The sequence below is a fragment of the Arvicola amphibius genome, chromosome 5 (genome assembly GCF_903992535.2).
Source record: "Arvicola amphibius chromosome 5, mArvAmp1.2, whole genome shotgun sequence".
NCBI lineage: Eukaryota > Metazoa > Chordata > Mammalia > Rodentia > Cricetidae > Arvicola > Arvicola amphibius.
The window spans coordinates 98,737,573-98,763,212 of NC_052051.1; the positions used below are offsets into that span (position 1 = coordinate 98,737,573).

Genomic DNA, 25,640 nt, shown 5'->3' on the forward strand with positions numbered 1-25,640 from the left:
TAGACCTCAAGGCTTCAAGGTAAGGGGATTTTAAAGGGGTGCTTTCCTTTAATTCCAGTATTCAGGAGGAAGAGGCAGGTAGATCTCTGGGAATTCAAGGCCAGTCTGAGCTGGGTCCAGGCCAGCTAGGGCTACATTGTAAGACCCATTTTCAAAACAGCAACAACCAAAATCAAAAACTAAAAAAAAAAAAAAAAAAAACCCTAAGCAAAAACTAAAAAGAAAGTCCAAGCTTAATGATAGAATATCTGCCTGAGAGAGAAGGCCCAGCATCAATTAAGCAATATAAAATAAAATTAAAAGTGTCAGCTGGGCATGGTGGTATGTGCCTTTGATTCCAGCAGAGGCAGATGCAGGCAACTCCTTGATTTGAGGCCAGCATGGTCTACAAAGCAAGTTTCAGAACAGCCAGACTATCCAAAGAGACCCTGTCTTGAAAAGAAAGAAAAAATAAAATTAAAAGTCTCAAAAACAAATGGAAAACATAAAGACCGGAAGAAACTGGATGAAGAGCAGAAACTTTAATACATTACATATTTTGTAGTATTATCTATAGTCTATACTGTGTATTTGTTCATGCAATTGCATTTAATATATAACTCTCCAACCTATGTTTCCCTCCTAGCTCAGCCTCCCATGCGCTGTTACTACAGGCATGTCCCACCACAGGCAGGTACCAGTTTAGTTTATTCTTCACTTTTTCATTTACATCAGTACTGGGGACCAAACCCAGACCTCATCCAGCGTAGAAAAGCACACAATACTGAACTACATCTAAAACGATGGTGTTTTCTTGAGATGGACTCATTCCATATCCCTGAATGTCCTGGAATTCACTGTGTAGCCCAGGCTGCCCTGAAACTTTGGATAATCCTCTTTCCTGAATGGCGTACGTGCTGAAATTGAAGGCATAAACCACAATGTCTGTCTGGCTTATTTGTGTTTTTGAAACACAGCCGTGTTCAAATGCAGCCCAAGCTGGCCTCGAACTCACAGCTGCCAGACTGTTGGCTTTGTATTTGTTAAGTCACCAAGTGGCACTCTGGAGCAGGAAACTTTCCACTGCCCCGGGCTATCATCTCACCCTGATTGAAGTATTGAGTCAATCACCGAAATGGTCATAGGTCGGCTCTGAGGCTTATTAAGATACCAACTTGGAGGCCAGATAGAGTCATCCCGTCTCCAGTGGGTGTTCTCAAACTGTACTTTGCAGAACTCTTAGTGCGGTCGCCGGGTGGAAGGTTCAGGTTTCACTCTCCAGGGACCTCGAGCTTCTGCAGCGCCTGGTCGCTCGCGGAAGAGCGTTTGCAAGCGGCAGTCGCGCGCTCCGCTTGCGCTCCACCGAGAGGCCCCGCGACGCTGCTGGCCGAGCCAGGAGGCGGCGATCCCGGCTGGGCCGGGACTTCCTTCCTCCCGGGAGGGACAACTGACCCCCCCCCCCCCCCCGCGCGCCCCGCCCGCAGCCCGCACCGAGCTCCTGGCAGCCTGCGGTGCTAGCGCGCAGCGATGGGCTCCCTGCTGAGCAGCGACAGCTCCAAGTCCGCGCCCGCCTCCGCCGCCCCGCGGCCCCTAGAGCGCAGCCGGGACCCCGAGCTGCCCATCACCTCCTTCGACTGCTCAGTGTGCCTGGAGGTGCTACATCAGCCGGTCCGGACCCGCTGTGGCCACGTGTGAGTGTTCGGGAGCTTGAGTGGCGTGCCCACCAAGCGGGGAAGGTTGCGGGAGGCGGGGGTGGGGAGTGGGGATGGAAGCGGAGGGGCACAAAGTGGGTGGGAGTTGAAGCAGCGACTATTGGGGAAACTGACACAGGGCTGGTTAGGGGCGCACTTACACAAGGATTGCAAGAGCTGGGTCTCATGGGGCTGTAGGGCAGGGGGCTTCCACCATGAACAGGTCCCCCTGATTTTGAGTGAATTCGGGTGTGCTTCCTACTCTCCTGAGAACCTGGGTGGGTTTTGTTTTGCTGGGGCTTTGCACATGTTCCAGAACCTCCAGAGGCTTATCTCTTGTGCTGTAGAGGATCTGTATGAACTCTTTCAATTCTCACCCCTCGTCCTTTTCCCAACACACACAGACACCGAGCCCCTTGAAGGTGGAAGGTCGTAGGTCGTTAATATGACCTTCATATTGCCAAAGGTCTCTCGGACGTTTGCTCCCCGCCAGTATATTCACTCATTTGAAACTCAGCTACAGAGTGACTGGATACTGTGTGCTACCTGCCATAGGCACCGGCTCTTCCCAGAACTGAAAGTATAGACCGAACTGAAAGTATAGACCATGTTCTTCAAAATCTTGTGTCATGTCGTGAAAACTCACTACTGTTGCAAAGCAGTGGTAGTTTCTAAGGCTTTAAAAATGAAGCCCCGACCCTAATGGGTATGCTCTTAGGGGATGTTCGAATAAGTCAAAGGCCTTCGATGTGTGAAATTGTGCTAGCCGTTTGTTAGGCAGGTTTTTTTCGTGGTAATGTGGGTCTGAGTTGTGTGATTGTGTGCGTCATAGGTCGAAATTAAAGCCCACAACACCATCAACTCTATGAAACTAACTACACTGAGATAAAGCAACAGAACAAAAACACTGTTTGCTGGTGTGAACATTCGGCTAATCAACAAAAACAAACCAAATCCTGTATATTAAAAATGCATGTGCACGACTGTGCTTTTTAATAGCACTTGAGTGCGGCTTGACAAATACGGAGAGCCAGGAAGTCCTGGTGCCCACCGTGAGCCAGGGAGGAGAATGTGCCGGCCACACAGTGTTTAAATCGAGAGTGCTCTGGGCTCTACTTTGTGGTTCATTCTCAGGACCTGTTTTTTTTTTTCAGCTTTGTACTTTAAACTCAAGGCTTACATTTTAAATGTCTTTTCCAATTAGTGATGTTTCCTAGCTTTCTCAACATAGCTCTTTGACATACCATCCAAAGGCCAAGTTGATGGTTTAAGAGCCAAGGTTCTGTTGTGTAATGTCATGAAAGGTGTTGATTAGGTCAGAACAATAGCCTAAAGAGAACTACATTTTTTTTTTTTTTTTTTTTTTTTTTTTTTTTTTTTTTTTTTTTTTTTTTTTTGGTTTTTCGAGACAGGGTTTCTCTGTGGCTTTGGAGCCTGTCCTGGAACTAGCTCTTGTAGACCAGGCTGGTCTCGAACTCACAGAGATCCACCTGCCTCTGCCTCCCGAGTGCTGGGATTAAAGGCGTGCGCCACCACCGCCCGGCGAGAACTACATTTTTTAAAGACCTATTTGTTTTCCTTTGGGGGGCTCAGAGGTGAGTTTGGGTTTCATGTAGAATAGTGTAGCTTCAGACTTACTAAGTAGCTGTGGATATGAGGATAACCTTGAACTTTTTTTTTTTTGTTTTGTTTTGAGAATCTATTTAGCCTTGGCTGGCCTTGATATCGCTTCTGTAGATCAGGCCGACCTCTAACTCAGTGATCTGATGGCCTCTGCCTCCCGGGTGCTACCACACTTGCCCAGCCTTGGCCTTGAACCTCCCGTGTCCACGGCCAACTGCTGGGACCACTGACCTGCAGACACCGCATGCCCAGTTTGTATCAGGCTGGGGATCCTTGCATGGCAAGGAAGCTCCCTGCCTGCCAGCTCCTCATTTTCCACTGTGTGTGTGTATGTGGAATTCGGGGACCTGTAGATCACTAAGCGAGCGTTCTGTCTCTGAGCTAGATCCCCAGAGTTTTAAACTTTATTAAAGCTTTGCAGCTGAACCAAAGATGTTTAATAGTGTTGAAAATCCCTTCTACAGCCCTGAAGGGGGCAGCTTGGCTGCTGGAATCAGATGACTCCAGACTGTTTTCAAGGGTTGGACTTTAAACACAATAATTTATTTGTTTCTACCAAAGGGTAATATAAACTTGCAAAATGTTACATTTATTTTTGTTTCATCTTTTTTTCTTTGTTAAAGTGAATAGGAAACTGGCCCCTGGAAAAATAGTCATAAAGTAGCATAACAAGGGCTGGATGAATTGTCTTCCCTCCCTTCGCTGTTCTTTGTTTGGACAAATCTATGTCCATTGTTCTGGCTGGGGCAGAATTTCCACGTCTTTCCTTTTGGCCAACTTGGGCCCCTTCCATTTTATAAATGTTAACCCGAGGCCTTCTGCACTGGAGACTTTTGTTAGCACCAATTGCACATTTTAAATGAATTCCTCTTTTCTGCCCAACTTTAGTTGGAAAATGAGAAAGTCGCAAGTGAAGCCCTTTGTTTTCGATATGCCGTATTGAGGTTAGATTTCTAACAGGGCTGGCTTTGTTGATTTTAGTTCATAAATCTATGACACGTCAAATATGCATAGTGACAGCAGTTCTCTGGATGAATGTATAGATGATCCTTTACGAACACAATTGTGCCACGGTTGCGCATGACTGAAAGTGGGGTTGAAATCAGCACAGCCGCGAGCCATCTTGTGACCAAGTGGCTGAATCTCAGAATCTCCGTCTCTTCCTTTTAAAATGGTGAGAAATGTGATTTTGTGGGCATGTGAAATGTAGAGAAGCCTGTAAGAAGGGCTGAGAGCTGGAAGCGCGGATGCAGCGGTAGAGCGCTTACGTAGCACAAGCCAAGCCCTGAACTGGATCCCAGTGTCCCACGCGCAAACGGCTCAAAACGCAGTTTCTGCTTGTTTCAGTCGTTTTATAAGCAAAGCATCCGTACATAGGTATGTTCATCATCATCTTTATTTTGACAGAGTCCCAGGTATTCCTGAACTCACTATGTAGTCAAGGATGACGTCCACTTTTAGTCATTAAATTTCTCTCGGTTTTTTCTTTTTTCTTCCTTCCTTCCTTCCTTCCTTCCTTCCTTTCTTTCTTTTCCTTCTTTTCTTTCCTGCCTTCCAAGTGCTGGGATTAAAGGTGTGCACCACATGTCTGACATCCAGTATTTTATATTTTATATTACTTATCCATATCACAAAAATAGTTTTAAAGCCGGGCGGTGGTGGCACACGCTTTTAATCCCAGATTAAAGGGAGCCAGAAGTAGGTGGATCTCTGTGAGTTCAAGGCCAGCCTGGTCTACAAGAGCTAGTTCCAGGACAGACAGCAAAGCTATAGAGAAACCTTGTCTCAAGAGAACAATAATAATAATAATAATAGTTTTAAAATTGGAGTAGGAGAAAAGGATTTCTTACTTTTGCTTTAATATTGTCAGTGAACTAGGGAAAGAGGGAATTGCTGAATAGAAACTGTGAAATGAACTAAAAAGGAACCAGATTTACAGTTGGAGAGAAAAATCAAAGATGTGGGGCAGTTGTTCCTTGGTAAAGCACTTGTCTGGCGTGCAAGGCCCAGGCTCAGTGCCCAGCACCAACGAAATCAACTGTTGTGAGCGTCCTAACACTGATGAGTGACATGCCTGCCCAGGGGCCGGGGATACACATTAGCTGCTTTGTTGTTACTATGCTAAGACACTGTGACCAAGGCAACCTATAAAAGAAGGAATTTCTTATAGCTCCATGATGGCAGAGTGGAGGCATGGCAGCTGGAAACTGGGAGCTTACATCTTGGAACATAAACAGGAAGTAGAGAGAATGAATTCAGTCTTTAAATTCTCAAAGCCTGCCTCAGGTGGATCCTTCTTCCAACAAGGCTGCAACCCCCCAACCTTCCCAAACACCACCAACAGCGAGGAACCAAATGTCTACATGGCCAGAACTAGAAGGGACATCTTCAGACCAGCACAAGGTCTATTGCAGTGGCAGGGTCCTTGCCTAGTATGCACAAGGTTTAGAATTCAATCCCTTAGTTTCACATACTCAAATAGAAACGGCTGAATAATTAGTTTTTCAATTGGGTATGGAAGACAAAGGAGAAAAATGTTAGAGACAATTCCTAGGATTTAATGGACTCATGAAAGGGCCTTGTATTGTTCAGGGTTCTCTAGAGTCGCAGAACTTATAGAATGAACTCTCTCTGTATATAGAAAGGGGATTTATTAGAATGGTTTACAGGCTGCCGTTCAGCTAATCCAACAATGGCTGGCTGTGAATGGAAGGTCCAAGAATCCAGCAGTTGCTCAGTCCACAAGGCTGGAAGTCTCAGCTGGTCTCCAGTCTACCCTACAATCCTGAAGAAGTCAGCTATAATGCCAGTGAAGGAATGGACGTGCTAGCAAGGCAAGGGCAAGCAGGCAAAGAGCCAAAGCTTTGGTCTCCCATGTCCTCAGTAGGTGTGGCCCTGATCAAAATCAGGTATATTTTCCTGCTGCAAGATCTGGATCAGAGGTCCTACCTTAAAGATCTGGATTAGAAGTGTATCTACCTATTTCAAATTAAGAAAAATGAAATCCCTCATAGGTGTGACCTCCATTTTGGGGTTTTAGTTAATTCCAGATGTGGTCCATTTGACAACCTAGAATAGCCACCACAGCCCTACTGAGCATTTAACAATCTGGTAAAGAGAATTTAAAATGCAATTGCTTATAGCTGGTTCTGGTGGGGCATGCGTGTAATCCCAGAATTTGAAATGTAGAAGCTGAAGACTGTCACAAGTTTAAATCCAGCCTGAATATCAAGTGTTAGCCAGGTAGGACTGCATAAGGAGACACTGTCTCCAAAATAACAAATACCAGAAATAAACAAGCAAACACAACTTCTCAAAGATTGGGAGTAATTTTAGGGAAGTAGATGAAAGCTAAAAGAGTAACTTACAAGATCTAGAACAGTGTTTCTCAACCTGTGGGTCTCGGCCCCTTTGGGGGGCATCATATCCATTTTACAGGGTTTACCTAAGACCACCAAAAATACAGATATTTACATTATGATTCATAACAGTAGCAAAATCACAGCTATGAAGTAGCAACAAAGATAATCTTACTGTTGGGGAGTCACCAAGGATTGCAGTATTAGGAAGGTTGAGAACCACTGCCCTAGAGGTTGAGAATGGGCCTAAGAGAGCCAAGACTGGGGTGTGGGATAGGATGGGAAGAGCTGTATCTCCCTCGAACTCAGTGGAGACAATGGCTTAAAGCTATAGATGTGCACACCTTTCTGTTGAGGAAAGTGGATGAAAATGTTCATTTGTAATTAAGTAGCAGCAAAGCTTCTCCGAGGTGGCGGCTCTCTCCAGTAAGCACATCCTGGCTGGTTTTTGGTTGGTTGGTTGCTTGGTTTTAGGATGGTTCTTGCTATGTAGCCTTACCTAGCCTAGAACTCGAGATTCTCTGGCCCCAGACTCCTAAATGCTATGATGGTGGGCACACTCTATGACACCAGACTCAGATGAGGTTTCACTTCCCCGTGACTAAGAATCGAACTTGGGCCCTTGAGTCAAGAGGCAAGTGCTGAGTTACACCCCCAAAGACAGAGCTTTCATTCTTAGAGATGAACAACTCAAAAGACTTCTTTCTTATCTTAAAGTGACCCCATCTTATTCTATTGTGTATCATAGTATTTGTTATCTGCTTATGTATTATCAGTTAGTGAGAGCCCCTAGAGAAACTATCTAGAGGACGTGTGTCTCTGTATGCTTGTTACATTCAGCCTCCGGGGTATAACTGAGTTTGGTGAAGACAGTAGACAGAAGTTTTGTGGCTTTTCCTCCCGAGATGTGAATTAACACCTATTCACTCCGGATAACACCAGTGATAGATCAACGGGGTTATTTCAAGTGCGTCTTGGTAAAACAGTGAGTTCATTTTGGGGGTTATCTACATGATCATAGGTGACTCAGAGGCTTTGTTTCCACAAACCCCCATTCCATTGTGAATGGTGAACCTAAAGAGCTGTGTCCCTGCAGCTTCTTGGACAATCTGTAAGTACCTGCACTCAAGAGTCGCCTCTCCACTAGCATTTATTAAAGGTTTATTTTTAGGTATGCGTGTGTGTGGTGTGCATGTGTGTGTGTGATGTGTGTGTAACGTGGTGTGCATGTGTGTGGCATGGTGTGGTGTGTATTTGTGGGTAGGTGCACACCAGTGTAGGTACTTTCAGAGACCAGAGAGGGAGCTTGATTCCCTAGGGTTGGCTGGGATTGCAGTGTTTGTGTACTCCTGACATGGATGAGGGGAGCAGAACTCAGGTACTCTAGAAGGGCAGGAAGTGCTCTTAACCACTGTGTTATCACTCCAGCCTCTAGACAGTTTTTCTTGTTTCTGTAACAAAATGCCTGAGAAGCAACTTAAGGAAAGGTTGGTTTGGTTTTTTTTTTTTTTTTTGGTTTTTATATTTTAAATTGTTTAGTTATATCACAAAAAATTTTAAAGAGAGAAGGATTTCTTTTGCTTTAATATTGTCAGTGAACTAGGGAAAGAGGGAATTGCTGAATAGAAACTGTGAAATGAACTAAAAAGGAACCAGATTTACAGTTAGAGAGAAAAGTCAAAGATGTGGGGCAGTTGTTCCTTGGTAAAGCACTTGTCTGGCGTGCAAGGCCCAGGCTCAGTGCCCAGCACCAGCGAAATCAACTGTAGTGAGTGTCCTAACACTGATGAGTGACATGCCTGCCCAGGGGCCGGGGATACACATTAGCTGCTATGGTGACCATGACCAAGCATTTTATAAAAGAAAGATTTTATTTGGGCATATGGAAGGCATGATGGGCAGAGTACGAGGCACCTGATGATATTTTGTCTACAGTTAGGAAGCTGAGCGAGATGAATTATGAAGTCGCTAGCTTTGTACTTTCCCTCCTTTTATTCAGTCTGGGGCCCCAGCCCATGGGATAGTGCCATCCAGATTCTGACTGGATCTTCTTCAGAAACCTCTCCAGAAGTGTGTGTGCTGCATGCTTCCAAATCCAGTTGAACTGACGATGAAGATGAGCCTTCACAGACCCTTCTAACTTTGTTTGCGTCCTGAGTTTTGTGAGCTCTCCTCTCTCTCTAGGAGGGCATGCTGGGATTGCTGGAGTGGGCCACCGTGCTCAGCTCCTTCTATAGACTTAACATGAAGATTAATAAACAACGCCTTGTTCCTGGGGGAAAGAAGAAGGGTAAGGAAGTTACTTCAGTTACAGCTAAGTGAATGAGGGTCCAGGTAGGCTTTTTTTCTTAGATTGATTTTTGTTTTCTTGACCAAACCATTGCCATTTTTAACATTGGTGTATGGTAGAACATCTCTAATTTCCTGGAAATCCTCACCTGCCTCACATAACTTTCAGACTTCAGCTGAACAAAACAAGTTCAAGTCATGAGACTCAGATGGGGACATATGTACTTGGGTTTGTAAGATGGTATTGGGATTGAACCCAAGACTTTGTGGATGCTAGGCAAGCACTCTACCAACTGAGCCACACCCCAGCTCCAATGATCTATGATTTGTCTCTAATGATTTTAAGATAAACCTGATTAGACAGGAGCCTCCATACCCCAGAAGAGCATCCCAGTGTACCTGGTGAGTGTGTTAGGACGTGATGTGTGAAGCCTTTTGTTCCACAGCAATCTGGAAGTTCTTAAGTGCCATTGTTCTAGTAAATGAACACTCCTCTTAAAATCACAATGTCCCCTGATGTGAGGTTCCCCTCTGTGTGCTGTGAACACCATTGGTGAATAAAGAAACTGCCTTGGGCCTGCGCAGGGACTAGAGGTAGGCAGGGAAAACTAAACTGAATGCTGAAAGGAGGCAGAGTCAGGAGAAGCCATGGAGCCATGAACCCGCAGGAGACAGTTGCTGAAACTTTGCCGGTAACCCACAGCCTCGTGGTGATCCTTGGGCCAAGCAGTGATTTAAATAATACAGTTTCTGTGTGATTATTTGGGGGCTGAACAGCTGGGAACAAGCGAGTGCTCCTCCTACAACAGTCACCGCTCCATGAAGGTTTGGCAATTAAATGTTTGATATTGGTTGGGTTAATGAGTATCATTGACTCCAAAATAAAACATAGTTTGTACCATTTGATGTCCTTCCATATCATAAGTCACCCAACCTTCTGTGTGTGTGTGTGTGTGTGTGTGTGTGTGTCATATTAAACAGGATAGGACTGTTGTTAGTTTTTGTTTTGTTTTTTTAAATATTTATTTATTTATTTATTATGTATACAATATTCTGTCTGTGTGTATGCCTGCACGCCAGAAGAGGGCACCAGACCCCATTAGAGATGGTTGGGAGCCACCATGTGGTTGCTGGGAATCGAACTCAGGACCTTTGGAAGAGCAGGCAATGCTCTTAACCTCTGAGCCATCTCTCCAGCTCTTGTTTTGTTTTGTTTTGTTTTGTTTTGTTTTGCTGTGCCAGGAACTGAACTCTGTTTCTCGCTCCTACTAGGCAAGCATTATATATACACACTGTACTTTGGAGCTGTACTTGAGTCTGAGCTGTATGGTATGATCTATAGCTGAAGGTAGTGTGTGTGTGTGTGTGTGTGTGTGTGTGTGTGTGTGTGTGTTGCCCTATAGTGGACTATTAGCCTGTGACTGTTGTCTTTGGATAATGGCTCTAATTCTATTGTTCGATTTCCATTTTCATGCTTACTTTGCCAGCTTGTCTTTTGTTTTTTTTAAATACAGTTTAGACAGGTTCTTACTGTAACCCAGGCTGACCTAGAACACACTATATAGCCTTGACCAGCCTTCAACTTAAAGCAGTCTCCTGCTTCAGCCTCCAACTGGTGGGATTCCAGGTGTGAGCCATTAAACTAGCCATCTCAAAGTTTGAACTCAACTTTGTAATGTGGTGAAGCTTTGTGTTGGGTCTCACTTAAAAGGTTAGGCCTGCCACATGCTGCCAGCAGCCTCTTCCAGAACCCTGCCCTGTTCCCGAGAGAGTCCCCAGGGCTTCTCTTTCCTGTTTCAATTCATTTAGAGTTTAGTTTTGCTCTGAGATTGGGACATACGTCTCTCCATTGTCCTTAGCTGTGTTTTCCTGGTTCCTTCCAGCACTCTGCTAGCCTGTTTATCACAGGGGATTTTGCTAATTACTTAATTTAGAGAAATAGAATGGGGTTCGTAAAGTAACAAATAGAAGTGATGTAATTCAGTTTCCAGCTGGTTTCAGAGTTGGTTGAACTCTGTTATGGAGTTTCCTTATTGGTTTGCTCCTGCTGTGCTACAGGGGAGTGCCATCTCCTCAGGGAGGGCTTCAGTCACAGCCCTTCTGGGAGATGGCACTGCAGTGGGCAGGGACTAGTAAGGCCAGCCACACCGCTGAGCCAGGAGACTGGACTCCTGTTAAATCTGCTTTCTAAACCCTGGTAATTCATTCAGATTTCCTTCTGTTGTTTTCTCATTGAAAAAATTATATTTGTTTATCTTATGTGGGGTGTATGTGGAAGGGTGCATGTGCTGAGTCTACACGTGACAGTCAGAGGACCACTGGTGATAGACTGGGTATTTCACTGACCACATTCAGAGTTTTTGAAAATGAGGAGCCAGATTGGTTTTTTCTGTTGCTATTTGAGACATAGGGTCTCACAACGTAGTCTTCTTGACTGGCCTGTAGACAAGGCTGGTCCTGAATTCACAGAGATCCTCCAGCCTCTGCCTCCTGGATATTGGTATTAAAGGAGTGTTTCACCATGCTGGAGTGGAGCGAGATTTTCATCCGTGGTCAACTTTTATCTTCCAACTGCATATTCTTTTTGTGATGGTCCTCCCTTTGTGATTCCTCACCGCACAACCTCCTGATGGGACAGGCCAGCCAAGCAAATGCCTCCTTTCCTTAGTGTCTATTCCTCCCCCGTGGACTCTTCAGGGCAGAAAGAATCACCCCCTTTGAGACAAGATCTCACTTAGAGTTCTGGCTGGTCAACTCTTTGCCATTGGGGTTGATCTTGAACTGTGGACCTCCTGCCCTCGCCTTCCAAATGCTGGGATTATAGATCTGCACGGCGGCACCTGGGGCTCTGTGCACAGGCACTCCATCAGCTGAGCTACAGGGCACCACAGTATGACTTACTCCCGGGAACTTTGGGAATTCCCAGAAAAGACTCTATTGGGCAATTCCTCCTGATTGTTATGTCAACTTTCTGACCGTGTTCTGAGCAGCTGTGTCCTGCGTGGTGTAGGAGGGAGGCTGTGTTGGAAGTGGTCCTGTGATCTTTCTCACAGTGTTACTGTAACTGCCCTGGCATCACAGAGACGTTTTTGTTTTGCTCCTCAGCTTTACTGAGGTGATAGAGTGTGACTCATGCAGTGTGTGTGGTTGATGAATTGCAGCAATTGTTCACAGCCTGTAACAACACCATTCGGAGATCTGAGCAATCAGTTCCTTAAGCTGAGAAATCCCTTCCTGTCCTTTGTGGTCATTCTCTCCCCCCTGTGGCTAGCCCCATCAGCCCCATCTGCTTCTGCCATCAACTTTGGGACCACTTGCACAAAGGACCTGTCTAGTCCCCTTTGCCACTGTCAACTGCCATTTGCTGCTGTAAGGCACAAGTAGGTCTTGGCTTTTGAGTCAGGGTCTCCTATATCAAACTCACTAATGTAGCTAAGATGACTCTGAACAACTCCTCCCTCCACCTGAGGATTTCTGAGATTACTGGTATGTTCAACCATGTCTCACTGTGGTGGGTATGGGTCCTGGGGCTGTAAACATGCTAAGCAAGCACTCTACCCACTGAGCCATAGTCCTAACCTGGTCCTGGTTATTAGAGACAAGATCTCATGTGACTCAAGCTGGTCTTGAACTTGTTTAGAGTCACATTAGTCTTTTGATCCTCCTTATACTTCCCAAGTGTAAGGTTTGCAAGTTTGTTTTTCCACACCCAGCTTAAGGCACCAAAATGTCTTGAATAAATTTATTATAAACTTAAAAGCATATGAGGTGGTTGCTTCTCTTGTAGGGCCTAGAATAGCCTATGAAATGTTACCCCCCCCTTGCTTAATTCTAAATACCTTTCTATGACTCTCAGCTTTAGCCCTGGTTTTATATTTTGCAAGAGGTCCCCAGGGCTGAAAGTGTATTCTTGAAGTACATATTGCAAGAGGTTCAAATGTTCAACTAAAAATAATATATTTTTTAATGGTCCTCTGGATCTGTACCTAGGCTGGCCTTGAACTTGTGTGATCTTCCTCTTGAGTTTAGGCTGGTCCCCATTTACTTCTGCCCTCCTTTTCCTCTTTCCCTCCCTCCTTCTCCCCCCAGCTCAGATTATGCCCTAGGATTCCTAGTTGCCTTCCCTAACTTCATTCAGCAAAATGGTAAAATAGTCCCAAGCTGGTGTAGTTTTTGGTTTTGTTTCCATTAGGAAAGTATTCCCAGTTCTTCTCCAGGTTTCTTTGGACAAACACCACTGTTTTTCTGTTTGGTTTCTGGAAAGGGTCTTATATTGTAGCTTGGCCTATCCTAGAACTCTCATGTGTAGCCCAGGTTGACTGAAATCCTCTGCGCAGGTCTCCCAAGTACGGGGATTATAGTGGGATTACCATGCCCATTTAAATTGTTTCCTTCTAATATGACAAAGGATGTACCCCTGTTTTTATTTCATTACTCTTCTCCCTATCCCTTTTTAGTTTAGTTTGTTTGTTTTTTGTTTTTGGAGGCTAGACTAGCTATTAAGCTGGGGATGACCTTGAACTTCCAATTTTCCTGCCTCCAACTCCCAAGTGCTAAGATTATAGCTGTGTGCCACCATACCCAACTTAAAACCTTGGGGCTTATTAAACTGAGTACTTCTGAGTCTCATTTCCAACTTCTGTAGAGTAAGGGTTATCTGCTGGTACACAAGTCACATAAGCAGATAATTCAGGTTGGAGCCAATTATAGTGTATTTGGCATGTTAATTTTTTTAGTTGAACATTTGAACCATTTACAACAGGATACTGGTGGCTCATGCCTTTAATCCCAGCACTCAGGAAGCAGAGGCAGGGGAATCTCTGTGGTTTGAGGCCAGTCTGGTCTACAGAGTGAGTTTCAGGACAACCAGGGCTACACAGTGAAACCCTGTCTCAAAAACAAACAAATAAACAAATACCTTTGAACCATTTATAATGAATACTCTTAAAAGAATATACTTTGAAGGCTGTGCATGGTGTCCCATACTCTTATTCCTAGCACTTAGGAGGCAGAATCTGTGAGCCAGCCTCATCTACATAGTGCATTCCAGAAAACCATGACTACACAGTGAGACCCTTTCTCAAAAACAGACAAACAAAACAAGAACTGCATTCAGTCAGGCCTAGTGATGTATTCCTGTAACCCCAGGTATATTATGGCGGTAGAGATGTTAGTGAGAAAACTGAGGCTCCCTCTTCAGATTCTTCGTCTCATTCATAAAAGGATTTAGATGTGGGGAAAAAGTCATGCCTTTTGAGTTAGGGTCCAGCATGTTCCGTAAGCAGCCACACGGCAGAAGCAGAGACTGAGAAAACCGGAGTATCAATCAATGAGGGTATGCCCAGAGTTAGGGAGGGAGGGAGGGAGAGAGGGAGGGAGAAAGGAATGAAGAGAAAAAGTTAACATTTTTCTGGGTAATCAGAAAAGTTGAGACTCCCGTAAGAGACTACTTCCAGGGTGGGGTTTCTGAGAAGGAAAAGTATGTTTCTCATTAAGGAGATAGTTACTCCACCCTTTTTATCAAGGCTTGAGAAAGTCAGCCTGTCTGTCTGATTGATAGGCCCAGCTGGATTGACTGTTTTGGGTGTCCCTGCAGAGCCGTAGGCAGACCTTGGATTCTGGTCTTTTCACCTGGGAGCAGCTGAGTGGCCTTTACAAACCCAGGTACTCCCACCTTCTTTTTTTGAGACAGGGTCTCACTGTATGACTCTGGCTAGCCTGGAACCTGCTGTGTAGAACAAGCTGGCCTTGAACTCGCAGAACTGTTTGTCTCTGCCTAGCTATTTTGTTTTCAGTCATGTGTCTATGTCTGCAATGGGTATGTGCCCACATGAATGCAGGTGTCCTGGGAGGCCCGAAGACTTGGGTGCTGGGAATGGAATCAGGTCCTCTGGGCGAGCAGTGTGAACTCAAGTGCTAAGCTGTGTCTCCTGATGCATCCTCTGTCTGTTTTGAGTAGGTTCTGCCGATCCTGTATTGCAACCAGTATAAAAAATCATAAATGGACATGTCCATACTGCCGAGCATACCTTCCTTCAGAGGGAGTGCCAGCAACTGACATAGCCAAGAGAATGAAGTCAGAATACCAGAACTGTGCTGAGTGCGGGACTCTGGTGAGTAACACAACCCTTGTTCACGATTACAAGCAACGTTTTCATTGCACCTGCTCCATCTCTCCAGCCCCCCCACTTTGGGAACAGGATCTCATTCTATAACCCACGATGAACTTAAACTTGCCATCCTCCTGCCTCTGCTTTGGAAGTGTCAGGATTACATGCATGCCCACCACATTAGCACCCTTAGTTTTGGTGTATATATAGCACAGAGAGATTGAACCCAAGGCTTCCTGCATGCTAGGTGACTGTTTACCCCTGAGCCATATCCCCAGCCAGCTGTGCACTTACTCTGTCACCCTACAGTAGCTTGCATTACAGGCTTGCCCGCCAGCCTTGTAAACACTTGTTAAGGGGGGTGGAGGGCTCAAGACAGGGTTTCTCAGTCTTGGCTATCTTGGAACTAGCTCTGTAGACCATGCTGGTCCTAAGCCCACAGAGATCTGCCTGCCTCTGCCTCCCAAGTGCTGGGACTAAAAGCATTCACCACCACCACCTAGCAAACATTTTTTTTTCAAAGTTGGAACTTTTACTTTGTTCATCTGTTTTCTTACCACCATCCAGAGCTGGAAAATAAAAAAATTTTAACCTGGATGGAATTTAAAGAAACATACGAAAAATTCATGCCTTTAATCTCAATATACTGGAGGCCAAAACAGGAGGATCTGCTGCATGTTCAAGGCAGTTGTTCTAGTCCAGCCAGGACCCTGTAACAATGCACATGCCAGAACAACAAGGACAAATACCCAAAACAAAGTCAGTCCTGGTGGCGCACTCAGGAGGCAGAGGCCAGCCTGGGCTACAGAGCAAGTTCCAGGACAGCCAAGGCTACATGAAGAAACCTTGTCTGGAAAAAAGAAAAAAGGCTGGAGAGATGGCTCAGTGGTTAAGGGCACTGGCTGCTTGTCCCGAGGTCCTGAGTTCAATTCCAACACTCACATGGTGACTCACAACCACCTGTGATGAAATCTAGTGCCCTCTTTTGGCATGTAGGCATGTATGCAGGCAGAACACTATACATAATAAATAAATTTTTTAAAAAAATCCAGTCCTCAGCAGTTATTCTCACCCCTTGCCTGAGATCCTGGAAACCAACTGAACTTCATCCTCCTTCCTCTGCCCCTTAAGACAATACTTCTGACTGAGGGAGCAGGAAGATGCTAAATGGCCTTTCAGTTTCCTAGCTCCTGAGAGTGACTGATTTGATTTGGTTCCCTGCACCCCTTTCCCAGGGCCCTTGTCCCCTGTTAGGCTTCCTTCCTGTTACCATCTTTCCTGTTTCCTGGAGAGCTGAATGGTCACACTCCATCTGTCAGCCACTGCCAGGGCCCTTGAGCAAGAACACAAGGGGAGCTTGGCACCTCCTCTGACGTAGCACCCAGCACCTCACCTCTAAGGCCTTGGTGCATTAAAAGACATTTATAAAATGGGTGTGGTGGCACACACTTTTAAGCCCAGCTCTTTGGAAGCAGAGGCAGGTGGATCTCCATGAGTTCGAGGCCAGCCTGGTCTACAAAGCAAGTTCCAGGACAGCCACAGCAGTTACACAGAGAAACCCTGTCTCGAGAAACAAAAAAAAAATAATAAAAAATAAATAAAAGGAAAAAATAAAGACATTTGTAAGTATAAGGCTCAATAATCTATCATGACCACCTGGCCAGAATTTATACATCTCCTTTGGAGACAAGCATTCTGAGATCCAACACTAATTCTCTCACTGTTTCTGGTTTGACACAAATTATTTGTTCTTATAAATTTATTTATTTTATGTAGGGGTGGCACACATAGGCAACCTTACTTTGATTTTCTATCCAGAACAACAGCATTCTCTCAGGTCCTGGGTGGAACTCTCACCTGATTCTCATCTCTGGTATCCATCAGTCACAGGATTTTGGTTAATGTTTGAGGAACTCTATGCCCTCTCTTGCTTTCTAGACTGTTCTTCTTCCTGTTTCTTTTACAGGTTTCAGCTCTGCATGCTTCACTGTGAGGCCCGCTCCCCTCTCCATGCAGCCTGGCCTTAGTATTTTTAGTTCCTCTCAAAGCAACTTCTGAGATAGTTGTCTGCACATATTTTTCCTCTGTTTGATTGTCTGCAGCATTAGAACAGGCAAGAGACTCGTTGTCTACTGTCTGTTCGATGGCACCTTACATAATGTTGTGTGTATGTCTAGATTATAACTTTAACAATCTCTTTATTTGTCAGTGTGCAATCCCCAGGTTGATGATTTTTCTAAGGAAAGCTTGTCTTTCTTGAACAAAGAATCTGAATTTTTGTGAAACAGAGTGGTCTAGCCTGAAACTTGTGATCCTCCTGCTTCAAATCCTCCTCCTCCCAAACCTTGAGGATTATGTGTGTACCACCACACCCACTGACACACTGAGTTTTCCTTCCTTTTCCTCCCTCCCTCTCTCCCTCCCTCCCTCCCTCCTCCCTCCTCCCTCCCTCCCTCCCATCCTCCCATCCTCTCTCTTTCTTCCTTTCTTTCTTCCTTCTCCTGTTTTTATGTTTCTTTGGAGACCAGTTTCACCCAGCATGCCTGTATGATGCCTGTATGGCCTGGGACTCACAGTGTGGATCAAGTTGGCAGAGATTACCTGCTTCTCCCTCTCAAGTGTTGGGATTAAAAATGTGTGCCATAATGCCTGGCTTAGAAGTATAGACATACTTATACACAATTAAACTAAATAAAGAGAAGCTGCGTAACCAGGATTCTTAAATTTTTATCTTGGTTAAGAGGAGAGCAAGAGCGTGTGTGTGCACCAACAGGCAAATATGGGCCACAGCTTGCATGTGGAAGCCGGAATACAGTTTGTAGGAATTGGTTCTCTCCTCCCTTGTGGGGACCTAGAATCAGCTGTCAGACTTAGTACCAGGTACCTTTACTCAGTGAGCTATCTCAGCAGCCCCCAAAGAAGATGCTACAGGTTATAAACATCTCCTTCCTCCTGTTCCTCCTCCTCCCCTTCCCTACCCCAGTCTCAGATAGGGTCTCACTGGATAGCCCTGGCTGATATGGAACTCTGAAAGATCTACTCAGCTTTGCCTCCCAAGTGCTGGGATTAGAGGTGTGCGCCACTGCTGGGCTTACACCTTTAATCCTTTATATCTTAATATCTTTTTAAGATCGCTACCTTCATCGGTCTCCTCTTTATGTTTTTGATGGGGACTTTGTCACTGTTTTCATGTTCTTGCTAGCTTGCTTTACTTCTGCCTTTTGTTAGGTGACTGTGGCTATTTCCATCACGTGCTAGAGCTTTTGAAGCTGAACTTTCAAAGGAAGTTTGGGCAGAAGGAGGCTGGCTGTGGGCTGCCACCTAGCTACAGCTGTAAGAAGCCTCCTCCACCAGGAGATCTTATCAGTGTTTCTGCTGAAACTTAGTGTAGTGTTTCTGTACTCTGAGTATAGCCCCTGAGTGTTTGTCTGCACTGATCAAGGTGGGCTACGGGAACTGTGGCTCCTTAGCTCTGGGGGCACCATTAAGTATACTGTGCATTCTGATTTCACACAACACTGTTGGCCATGTCATGAATTGATGGCATTTATTCACTTAAGGTGTGCGAGGTTTCCTTTACTTCATGATGGACACTTGCAAAACATGTGCATTCAACGGTCTCCATCTCCATTTCTTTTCATCTCTTGTTAATGTTTTTCTTCTTCTCTTATTCTCACTCTTTCTCTTCATCTAGTTTTCTTTTTATCCAAAACCTACTTACAAAACAGCATGCAAAAAATTCTTTGTTACTATACATCTTTTTGCTTAAAAAAAACCAGCATGGTGGTGTTTTAAAAAAAAAAAAAAAAAGACCACGGGTGGTAGTGGTGCACACCTTTAATCTTAGCACTCGGGAGGCAGAGGCAGGTGGATCTCTGTGAGTACGAGACCAGCCTGGTCTACAAGAGCTAGTTCCAGGACAGGCTCCGAACTTACAGAGAAATACTATCTCAAAAAAAAAAAAAAAAAGAAAGAAGGAAAGAAAAAAAGAAAGAAAACAGCATGCTTTTTTAGAAGGAACAAATTTAAAAACTTAACATTATGTTAGGAGATTTTAAACACAGTATATTTATTATTGTTATTGTTATTACTATTACTACTACTACTATTACTTTTTGGTTTTTAGAGACAGGGTTTCTCTGTGTATCCCTGGCTGTCCACAGGCCGTGACACAGAGATCTGCCTGCCTCTGCCTCTTGAGTGCTGGTATTAAAAGGCGTTCTCATCTGACTCAGTATTATTCTTGATAATGCCTGTACTCTGTGACTATTCATGAATAAATCCAATTAATTACTGCCCCAATTTGAAAGTTATGGAGTTAGGTCACATAAAGGCCCTCTCCAACAGAAGTCTGATCTTGAATTTGCCTTTTTGTAGGTTTGCCTCAGTGACATGAGGACACACATAAGGACTTGTGAGAAGTACATTGACAAATATGGACCACTGCAAGAACTTGGCGAGACAACAACAAGGTTTGCTTGAATACAGTGTAGTGTCATGCTAAATTCAGTATGTCTCTGAAGAATTTAAGCCTAACACTTGGGAAGCAGAGACAGGAGGATTCTTATGAGTCTGAAGCCATTTTGGCCTACACACGAAATTGCACTGGGAATTCAACTTGAATATTTCTCTTTTAAAAAATACTTTTTAAATTTTTATTTTATTTGTCTTGCATTGTCTGTGCACCATGTATATGCAATGGCCACAGAGGTCAGAAGAAGGTGTCAGAAAACCACCATGCGGGTATTAGAATTCCAAGCCAGGTCCTCTGTAAGAATAGCCAGTGCTCTTACCTGCTGAGCTTTCTCTCCAGCCCCAACAGCCCTTTTTTAAATAGTGGGTGAGTTCAGTACCCAAATCCCATCTTTATTTTCTTAGTATTTGTGTGTATGTATGGTGCCAGAGCATATGTCTGCACCAAGTGGACGTAGGGCCCTGTGGAGGTGGGAATTTGTGTTGGATCCCCACGGGAGTTATGCAGAGTTGTGAACCGCCCCCACGCAGATGCTGAGACTGGGCCTGCGTCCTCTGCAAGTGCAGCGAGTGCTTTTCACCACTGAGCCATCTCCAGCCTTGGACTTATGCATCTCAACCTAGAAGTCTAAGGCTTACTCTGGCCTTTTCGTAAATGATGCCATAAATTTTAAATGAATATTTTTAATGTAAGCAGAGTACAAATTCTGCTAAATTGACCAGAAGAGAGGAAAAAAAGACTAAAATATAGCTTGAGAAAATATGGCTTTGACTGAAAATTGATGGAGCTTATGGAAAATTTAAAATATATAGAAACTAACTTAACCTCTTATTTCTTTTACTGGTTAAAGTTATAGCAAAGACTCCTGCAGCTAAACTTGGTGGCGTGAACTATAATTGTAGTACTCAGTAGACCAAGGCAGGAGGATCACCACTGCAGGGCTAGCCTATGCTACATAGCAACTTTGAGGACAGCTTGAACCATGCAACAAAACAAACAAAAACCCAGCCCAGTATGGTGACAAATGCCTATAACCACAGCATTCTAGGAAGCTGAGGCAGATATAAGCTTGAGAAAAGCCTGAGCTACATAGCAAAACACTTGTCTCAAAACAAACAAACCAGAAAAGCAAACCAGGTGTGATGGTGCATACCTGTTATCCCAGCACTTAGGGACTAGAAGCAGGAGGACCAAGGCAAGCCTGGGCTACATAATGAGACCCTGCTCCCTCACACACAACAAAACAAAACATACTAACCTAGCTGTAGTCAGTATAGTCTGTTTTTTTTTAATTTCTAACTGACTACTCTCTAGCTGACCACTATTTTAGTGATTGTAATTCTGTGCTATTTCCAGATGTGTCTGTCCATTTTGTCAGAAGGAATTGGAAGAAGACTGCTTGCTGGATCATTGTATTACCTATCACAGATCAGAGAGGAGGCCTGTGGTAATGACTCTTACCTACTACCTGTCTGTCTGCCTTTCTGTCTGTATGTACTGTCTAAATTTAAGATGTGTTAGAGTCTGGGCATCGTGGCTCGTGTCTGTAATCTCAGCGCTGGGGAGGAAAGGAAGGGCAGATCCTGGAGGTCTGAGACCGACCTGGGCTACACAGAGAGTTCCTTGTCGGCACTTCCTTACTTCCTAATTTTCAAAGTTACTGCATTTATTTATCTGTGTGTTCACACATATAGAGATGAGAGAACTTGGGAAGTCTTTTGGCAGAGAACATTTGGCACAACTGGTGTCAAGTGCCTTTACTACAGAGCACTTCACCAGCCCTGAAAAACTGTTTAATACTGTGTTGCTGGCATGATGGCACACACTTTTGGAAAGCAGAAGCAGGCGGATCTTCGTGAATTCAAGACAAACCTGGCCTACACAGTACGTTCTAGGCTAGGCAGGTCTGCAGCAGTGAAAGTCTGTCTTTTTTTTTTAATTCTTAAAAAAAAAAGATACTCAGTTGTAAAGATAAATACATAGAATCTCACTGTGCAGCCCCATCTGACCATCTGACCTGACCTGGAAATTTCTTTGTGAACCTGACTGGCTTTGAAGATCACAGGAAGATCACAGAGATCTTCCTGGCTATACATATAATTTTTTTAATATTGAGATATGAAGCCAAGTGTACTAGTAGACAGGTTGTTTCAGGCCAGCCTTGGCCACAGTGGATTCAAAGCTAGCCTGAACTACATGAGAAACAAAACAAAGCAGTTCTAAAGAGGTGGCTCAGTCAGTGAAGTGCCTCACCCAAGAAGGAAGACCCAAGTTCTGATCCCCAGCACTCCCCTAAAGCCCAAGTGTGATGCTGTGGTGCCCACTGGAATCCCAGGACTGGGAGTACAGAGGTGGAGTCCTGGAGCCAGCTAGCCTAGGAGGTAAGCTTAATTGCTTACCTCCAGGTTCGATGAGAAACTCTGTCTCAAAAAAGAAAGTTGGAGGGGGCTGAAGAGATTGCACAGTGTTTAAGAATACCTGCTTCTCTTGCAGAGACAGGTCTCAGCACCTATGTGGTGACCTACAGCAATCTATACCTTCAGTTCCAGGATATCTGATGTTCTCTTCTGGATTCTATGGGCACCAGGCATGGATGTGATACATATATCATATGCTAGAACACTCATACATGTAAAGTTAATAAATCATTTTTTAAAACCTTAAAAATTGTATGGCGACTTAAATACATAAAGTGGAAATTAAAAATAAAAATAAGAACACAGGATTGAGAATAATTGAAGAAAACACTCGACATTGACCTATGACCTTCATGTGAAGACGCACAAACATGACCATGTACATATACATGCAAACACAAGAACACATAGCTACATCACACACATGAAACTGAACAAAGTAGTGTTGAGGTATGGTCAATGGATTCCTCGTTAAAATTCACATTCAATGGTGACTTCTTTTTAAAAATTCTGGTATTAATAGTTATTTGAAATTCTTTCTTGAACTGTTGATTTGTCTTTCTCTCTAGTTCTGCCCGCTTTGCCATTTGCTACCTAATGAGAGCCCAAGTACCTTCAATGGCAGTTTAATTAGACATCTGCAAGTCAGCCACACTTTGTTTTACGATGATTTCTTAGTAAGTATAATTCTACCTTTTTCATTATGGTTTTTTGCTGTCTGTGTTAATCTTACTTTTTAAAATCCCAGTAAATAAAATTATACAAGAAAAGTTGAGCATGTTGGTAAAGTGTACAGTATTAGCATTAGCAAGGAGAACGCCGGAACAGTAGAGTGCTTTATAGCACTCACTACTAATGTTGACGTAGTCTTCTCTAACCATCTGTGGAAGTGTGCACCTTTGACTCCAGCACTGGGGAGGTGGAGGCAGGTGGAACTCTGTGTGTTCAAGGCCAGCCTGTTCTACACAGTAAGTTCCAGGCCAGCCAGGACCACATAGTAAGACACTGTCTGAATGAACAAACTACAATGATAAAATGAACCTAACGCAGCAGTTCCACCTTTGGTTGTAGAAGCAAGAGGGACTGGAAGGATGGAGACCTTACAGCTTTTCTTTTTACTCATAGACGTGCTGATGTGAAGCTTAAATTTCACCGTGACAAATAAAGAAGCATTTTTGTTACACTGTTCTGTCCATAAATCAATAATTAATAGAACTGTTAGCATTCTGAGTCCTAGGAGTGGCTTTGTTCCCCCCCCCCCCCCGCAGTGTTAAGAGATTGACCCTGGGGTCTTCCCCATTCTAGGAAAATACAAAATACAGCATTCAACTATGACCGCCCCCTCCCCCAAAGCTATCAGGAATGTGTAAACTTTCTTCCAAGTGTGTGTGAAATATAGAGAACATCCTGACCTGACAAGGCTTCCTTTCTCTTACATGTCTAAATCTTCAGGTTTCACTTGACTTTTTACCTATATGTCTATGTGTACTGTTGCGGAAGAGGGCGTGTTTGTCCATTGAGGTCAGAAGTGGACCTCAGATTCCCTAGTAGTTGTGAGCCACGTGATGTGGTGTTGTAGAGTTTGAGATCACCAGGAAAAGACCCCAGAGTCCATTCAGAGTATAATTAAACAAATTTATTAAGGCTGCTAGCAGGAACAACTTCTGTGCCTTCCAGAAGCAGGCGAAGGAAGGGCTCTTAAAGCCTTTTATCCACAAGAACTGTCCTGCCGTGCCAAGATTAGATGGTCGAGGCAACCTCAAAATAGTCCTTGAATGTCTGCACAAAAGCAAGTTACAGAAGCCAAAATCAGCAGTTAGTCATGATAATGAGCAGATGGTCACAGCTGTGCATTCCTGAGCGGGGGACAAGGAGTCAGGGTTGCTGGGAACTTCTCTTCCAGGAGCTTGAGTCAGAGACCAGCAGCTGTTAGGTACCAAGGTGGATGGCTAGCACAAAATGGAGTTTCTTTAGCAATCATAGTGGGTGCTAGGAAATGAGCTCGGGCCCTCTGGAAAAGTAGCTTGTGTTCTTAACACTGAGCCATTTCTCCAGCACACATTCCCTATATTCTCTATTAATTAAGACTTGATGGCAATTCCTGAAAGGCCGGTGAAGTGGAACAGGAACCAGTAACCTCAGAGTGAGTTCTGGGTAGGACAGACTTCCCGGAATGATGGACAGGCTGTGTAACTCCGGGAATTTATTCCTGAAAAATGAGCATGGCATTGACCCTTGTTCCACCCCATCCCATTTCTGAAACACTACTGGCTGTTTCTAACCATTCTTCTCTATTGTAGGATTTTGATATAATCGAGGAAGCCCTTATCCGAAGAGTGTTAGACCGCTCACTTCTTGAATATGTGAATCACTCAAATACCACATGAGTTTATAAATAGCGAAGGATCATTCCCTTGTGCCATGTAAGATGCTGCTTGAAGGACTAGGGGAAACTGTCAATGTTTCATGGAGAAAAATGTACTACAGTGTTACACACTTGTCTTTGTTATGCTGCATTCAAAAACTGCTTTCATTCTGGTCTAGATCTGCCTTTACATCCTTGAGTTTCTTAGACATTTAACCACAGGCAATCAGCTCCACAAGCTATTGGCAAATGGGAAAGACACAGGCTGAGTATGTGTGCAGGAGCTCCGTGTGCACGTTGGTGATGCTGTGCGGAAGGCTGCGTGTTCATGACTGTCATCATGGTTAGGCAAGATGACCAATCTCTGTTCGACACAAGAAGATGGAGAAAGGAACAAAATGTGGACATCAAAGGAAACCTGAAATTTATTGAAATCCTCATGCTCTAATCTGCAATAAAGGAATGTGGACAATCTTACTTGAAAGGAGGAAGGGAAAGAATTTGAAGTCAACAAAATCCATTTTAACCAAATTACAGTACATAATACCATAACAGATTTTGTGTTTGGAATGTATGGTGATGCATGCCTGCAGTCCAAGTATTTGGGAGGAGGAAGAATCAGAAGTGCAAGGCCAGTCTTGGCTAATGAAACCATTAAAAAAAATTTAAAAATTGAAAAAAGAAAAAAATCTATGCGAACTTAACTATTGAAATAATATATATACACATATAAAAATTTGATAGAATATTTTTCAAATATTTGTAGCTTATTATTTAGAAGTATTTTATAATGTAGGTGATTTCTTAAGACCTATCTGTTGATATCTGTGGTTGAAGTTTTCACATTGGTAATTTTGCATGGAATTCCCAGGCTTTGGTTTTAATTTTAAAATCTTAAAAGGTGTAAAATAAAGCACACATACTAAAAACCAGATACAAAATGTATAGCTTAATGTGTTGTTATAAGAATCATTATTGCTCATGGATGGTGACGTGTATATTCCTGAGAGACAGAGCAGGATTGTTTCAAGTTCAAAGCCAATCTGGGCTACAAGTTGAAGGCCTGCTTGGGCCATAGTGTAAGACCCTGTTTCAAAACCAAAGAAACAAAGCATTATGAACTCATGTATCTAGACATCTATCAATGGACTTCCTTCCATTACCAACGTCACTTTACTGAGATTCAACCTCTTTTCTTTGGCTGCTCCTCAAAGGTTGGCTGAGTTCTTTGAACACTTTATTACTTTCCTTGCTCTCTCCTACGGCAAGAATTTCCCTGCTGAACGTGTGTTTGCTACTATGGACCTGAAATCATCAACTCTTTTAGAATCCT

General features: G+C 43.9%; 1 protein-coding gene across 5 annotated transcripts; it reads left to right on the plus strand.

The window, feature by feature from the left end:
- Positions 1–25,239, plus strand: Rnf125 (ring finger protein 125). 5 transcript variants are annotated; one of them, XM_038331090.2, is made up of 7 exons: positions 3–19; positions 1,464–1,670; positions 14,901–15,054; positions 19,429–19,523; positions 20,882–20,972; positions 22,512–22,619; positions 24,243–25,239. In XM_038331090.2, the coding sequence occupies exons 2-7, from the start codon at positions 1,507–1,509 to the stop codon at positions 24,327–24,329; spliced, it is 699 nt and encodes a 232-aa protein (XP_038187018.1). In that variant the 5' UTR covers positions 3–19; positions 1,464–1,506; the 3' UTR covers positions 24,330–25,239. The 5 variants fall into 5 exon arrangements, with proteins under 5 accessions (XP_038187021.1, XP_038187018.1, XP_038187019.1 ...); XM_038331093.2 differs by lacking the exon at positions 1,464–1,670 and having other exon boundaries at positions 1–19; XM_038331091.1 differs by lacking the exons at positions 3–19; positions 24,243–25,239 and adding an exon at positions 23,068–23,358 and having other exon boundaries at positions 1,146–1,670.
- The last annotated feature ends 401 nt before the right edge of the window (positions 25,240–25,640 follow it).